Source organism: Cyprinus carpio, chromosome B9 (assembly GCF_018340385.1).
Source record: "Cyprinus carpio isolate SPL01 chromosome B9, ASM1834038v1, whole genome shotgun sequence".
NCBI lineage: Eukaryota > Metazoa > Chordata > Actinopteri > Cypriniformes > Cyprinidae > Cyprinus > Cyprinus carpio.
In genome coordinates this window covers 1,058,503-1,063,914 of record NC_056605.1, presented here as the reverse complement: position 1 = coordinate 1,063,914, position 5,412 = coordinate 1,058,503, and the positions used below count along the sequence as shown (strand labels likewise).

The following is a 5,412-nucleotide window of genomic DNA, read 5'->3' as shown; positions in this document are numbered from 1 at the left end:
CTGTCTGTTTGTCTACGCTCTTTATAATAAAACCTGCAGTTCAACTCTGTCATCAACCCCCCCTCCCCACACACACAAACACAAACACATATATATTACATCACTTTGTCTAGTCGCTAAAATAGTGTATTTATAGGCTATATATTAACATTCTTTGAAGCATATCGTATGTTTTATAAACAGTGAACTAAGCATGTATTTCACTGAAATTGTCAGCAAACTGACTATCTAGCACAGTGAATGTTCATATGATTGTCAACCAATGGGATGCTACATTTTATTCATTCTGCAACAAAGCACTTAAAAAGCGACAAGCTCGTAATCACAACTTCATAAGTGGGAAATAGAAATTTCCGACAGCACGTGAAGGCAGCATTAAAAATACTCATTCTGTTTTCTCAATTTAAACATTAATATATTTTGTATAACATTTAAATTCTGCATTTAAACTGTTATTTAAAAAAGGTCAGACCTTTATTATGTAGCTGAATGAATTCTTAAGTAATGACTAGATTTTCACAATAAATTAATTTAATAGCATACATACTCAGGGGTGGTTTCTCCATTAGGGCGATAGGGCAATGCACCACCAAAGTGCGAAAGGGAGGGATTTTTTCCTATTACATTCAACCACAGTGTTACACTAGCTTTCATTGTTCTAGACTGTCAAGTCATCGTCAAGTCACGTTCTGTGAAGTACCGCCCCTTTTTGGGCGATTTCTCTCAGGCTGAAAATCGCCCCAAGTGTTCTCAAAGACTTTCATACAAAGATTTTTTATTTACATTTTTTTTTTTTTACTGCAGTCACTGCAATGCAATATCTATGAGTTCCGGGAGGTCTAGCACTAACGTGCTTTCGTCAACATACGTAACCTTGACTTGTGCAGCAATTGGTGGGAACGAACCTTTAATAAGAAGAAATATGAAGTCAGGACTAGTCTGTATTGGCTGAATAAAGCAAACCAGTATCTTACCAGTGAAGTTGTGATAAATGACAATTGTAATGGAGATAAAGTGACATAAAGGAGTTGTACATTATTAAACACACATGAGTCCATTATTATTAGTGTGCAAATAAACAGATTGTGTATGTGTATATCAGCACTCACTCTGACAGGAACTGTTCATTGCTCATGTTGAGCTGCCTTCAGATCACCACATTCAACAAATTCAGAATGTTTTTGTTTATTATTTTCATTTGTGTTTTGCTCTGTTTAATAATTCTAAATAGAAACTGTATATATTAATATAGAGTCTGTTTATGGCGTTTGTATTAGGTCTGTTTTGTTGGAATGTAATTGTGTTCTTTTTTGGTATCCGTGTGGTCCTGTTTGGTATTGCAGCTTTACTTGTACTTAGTAAAAAAAAAAAAAAAATCACAATTTTTGTTTTTGCACTGTATACATAAATTGTGAATTATTATTATTTTAAAAATTAAAAACAAAATGTTTTGATTTTTCTTGAAAAAAGGCTTGCAAAAGATATAGTTTTGTGGGAATCATCTGCAATCATGAACTTGGTAAAACAATTATCTTTATTTAAAATGTTTCAAGTCTTAATACTTTTCCTTTTGTTATACTGGGATAAATCATACTGGGATGTATGCTAAAATTGTATGTGGCGCCCCATCTAGAAAATTTTCCACCAGTCGCTACTTTCAAACTTGTATAATTTTTCCCCAAACTCCGCTCATGTACTACAGAAAAAATAACTGCATGAATAAAGAAAACCAGAACGGGGGGAAATACTCAATGTAGCATTGCACTGATCACTAATAAACACCAAGCTGTGTTCCTTCCAGGTCTCCCTTGAGGCTTGTGGGTGTGTTTAGCAGCCATACAGCCAGCCCACTTTGGAGCTTTATTTAAGACCGCAACCTGTCAGACAAGCATCTCTCAGGCTTGATAGAAGAAGAGCTGCTCTTCAGACTCAGCGCTGCAGTTGTCCAAGTAAGTAGATTTCCAATTTAGAGCACTTGTGAACTCGGTTCAGATGTAGAGCTCATTTGAAGACATGTATTCTGTATTTTATATTACAGATGTATTAAATATGCTACTAGTAATTAAGTAAGTACAATAAAAATGTATAGGGTAGAGGTTGCATTACTAATATTTATGTCCTAAGAAGATATTGAACAAAATACAGGGCTAAGGGGATGCTAATCACATACTGTGAGAAAAATATTCTACCATTTTGTTGTTATTATTATAAATAATAAAACATAAAAGGGTTAATGTGTTTTTATTATAAATAATAAAACATAAAAGGGTTATCCTTCCATGTTCTGTAGCCAGATGTTGATACTAATTGTAAATAATATTTATCCGGGTCGTGTATGCTGGGACTTCATTTATTTAATGTTCATAGAGGATTGCAATCGAAAAAGCAGTTATGTAACTAGTAATGTAACCATAATTACTTTTGGAAATAATATAGTAATCAGAAGCTTTGGTCACAAATACGTGGTTACTTTTAAAAGGAGTAAACAGTAATCAGTAATTTGATTACATTTTCAGAGTAACTTGCCCAACACTGTTAAAGACCATTGTTTGGAAAGTCAGCGCAAGGTTAAAAGCACCTCCTGTAAGAAGAAAATCAGAAATGATCATGTCTTCTGATTTTCAGTATTATGTAAATTATATATATTGATGCACCAATCTTGATTTTTCATGGCTCATTCAAATTGCTGATGTTTTACAATCAAATGTGCAGATTCCGAAGAATTCTTAAAATACATTTTATTATTAATAGTATTATTAATAGGCCAACTTTAGCATTGTGGAATCATGCTGCATAAAGCATACCTACATTAAAACTATTCAAATTCATATTTTTATATTCTTAATCCCTCACTCTCAATTCAGTATTTAGGATTTTCTTCAAGTATTTCATGTATCGCAAACAGTGATCTTGCTCTAACTGCTACAGTATTTTCCTCTCTTTTCATCTTTATCTAGCCTTTGATGACGGCTGTTTACAGACTTCATAATATTTCCAGACAAAGGACATTTTGGAAAACGATTGCAATGTCATTTGTCCGGTTTGTGTTTTGGCAATAAGTGAGCTATAGAATGTCTAGAATCTCTAACATAACAGCACTGCTTTAGGTGTGGAGACTGAATGTTTGGGTTATTCTGTGTTGCAGGTTCAGGCATGATGAAAGGCATTATTCCCAAGAACAAAACCAAAGGTACTGATTTCTGCGGAGTGAAAGATTACTATTTCATAATCCGCTCTGATCTCGGTTGCTATATGCAGTCAAGTAATTTCAATAAAGGTTTAGACATCACTATTTTCAGTCTGCACCCTGCCTGCCAAAATGGAGATCATTACCTTGGTCATCAGGATGGCTACTTCTACATCATCAAGGGCGATTCTTATCGCATGGTCACCGATCTGTCTACAGACAGCGGTGCTGTAGTTTACAGCCTTCATCCAAACTGCCAGGGTGGAGACCACTACCTCTCAGCCCTTGGCAATTTTTACATTATCTTCCAAGGTAAGGGCACTTACCGAAAAACAACAAACTTGAATCAAGACACGGATGCTGTAGAATACGACCTGCAACCCAACTGCAGAGATGGTCTGTATTACTGGGGCCTCCCAAACCACTGCTACTTCCTCAAGCCAGTCTTAGAGTGGGGAGTTGAGTACTGCAAAGGAACAAAATTCCACGAAGACGAGTGTGTCGATGTCTATTCTGTTCATCCCGATGTTATTAACTTCCTGCCTGGTGGCCTGTCAGTAACTAAAGGCCCAGCATTTGGCATTTGGGAGAATATTAAAACAATAACTAATGACAGCAATACACCAGTGACATGGCAAAAGAGAATTAATAAAAAGGTTGGATATAATAAGGAGAAAATGTCCAAGATCACGCACAACTGGAAGATAGCCACGTCAGCCTCAACTGAATCTGGAGCCCTTTCAGGGTTAATTGTGAAGTGTCAGTTCTCCTTTTCTGCAGAATATGGAGGTTCTCATGTCAGCACTGAAAACGAAAGCTGGAACGAAGCGACTGAAGTGGATGAACAACTCTCATTTGAGCTGAAGCCAAATGAAAGTTTATATCTGTGGCAGTACAAACTGGGTCTTGGACAAGAATCAGTGTTGTTCTGCCGTGATTTGATGATTGATGATGAGCCTAACCCTCCAGCTGAAATCCCACTGCCACCTGCACAAACTTGAACAATTATCAGCACAATTTAACTACAACAGTTTACTGGTTTGGTGTTTGTTTTTTTGCCTAACCCTTATCCAGATTTACAAATTGTATATATTTAAATTTATGTATTTTATTTTATTCCGTATGTATATATTTCACTTTATGCCGTATGGATCAACATATTCCATTTTTTAAGGCTTAGTGTTTTAATTGACAGTCCGTTTCTTTACAAAATGTTTTATATATATATATATATATAATGCAGAAAACCAAGATTTTGCAGGAGCTGAAGGATTGCATTTGCAATGCTACAAAAAGACATTGTGGTAACACCTTTATAATAACTTTTATTAATAAATCATTAGTAAAGATTATATAATTCTTAACGGATCATAAGTTAACAGACATTCAAAAAGAGAGAAACGAGAGACCATGTGTGTGTTAATATTTACTAATAACACTTATTAAACATTACCTAATGTTTAACAGATCATTGTTTCATGTAGATTAAAATGCATACAAATCTCATCAAACTTCCACTTCATATGATCATGCACTTTTTATAAAATCTTAAAATGATGTTGACAGATGTTATACAGTGATTAAAAGCTTTTGTTAATGCACAACACTTTTGCTACTATCGAAGTGTGATAAGGGCAAGGTTAGGGACAGGTTTGGTGGTATGGGTAGGTTTATCACACTTTTTTCTCTGTCCAGTTCTCGCTTTTAACAAACCATTAACTACAACTTTTGCCACAAACATAAATAGTGGAAAAGACACATTATTGTATTCTTTTCAATTTGGTTAACAGTGAAACAAGGGAAGGGATGATGCTATTTTAACATTATTGCGTATTGTTTACTTGCATCTTGAGGGTTCTAAAAAAACATGTGAAAATTATTTTTGACCAGAAGGATTAACAATGCAGATGAATTTTCACAGCCTTTTTTTGATCATATTTACCAAGGGAGACAATATTTTGGCCTTATTTGTAGGTAAGGTATGCATTAAAATATATTTGGAACATCTTCAGTTGTTTGTCATGGTGGATCCCGATTTGATCCAATGTTAACGTAAGAGCTGTTTAAGAATAGGCGTGCATGTGGTGAGTATCCTGACTCTAAACTGAAACCTGGATCAGATGAGTGAGTACGACGGCTTATTTTTGTTGGTGACGCAAAACCGCTTTGTAATCCCGATTGATTCCACATTGTGAAATTGCGTGAACTTATTTTGTTGTTTATGA

General features: G+C 35.1%; 1 protein-coding gene across 1 annotated transcript; it reads left to right on the top strand.

Moving 5' to 3' along the window:
* The first annotated feature begins 1,880 nt into the window (after positions 1 to 1,880).
* Positions 1,881 to 4,218, top strand: LOC109097049. Its single transcript, XM_019110739.2, has 2 exons — positions 1,881 to 1,949; positions 3,146 to 4,218. Exon 2 carries the CDS (start codon positions 3,154 to 3,156, stop codon positions 4,186 to 4,188), a length of 1,035 nt encoding a protein of 344 aa, XP_018966284.1. The 5' UTR covers positions 1,881 to 1,949; positions 3,146 to 3,153; the 3' UTR covers positions 4,189 to 4,218.
* Positions 4,219 to 5,412: the final 1,194 nt, after the last annotated feature.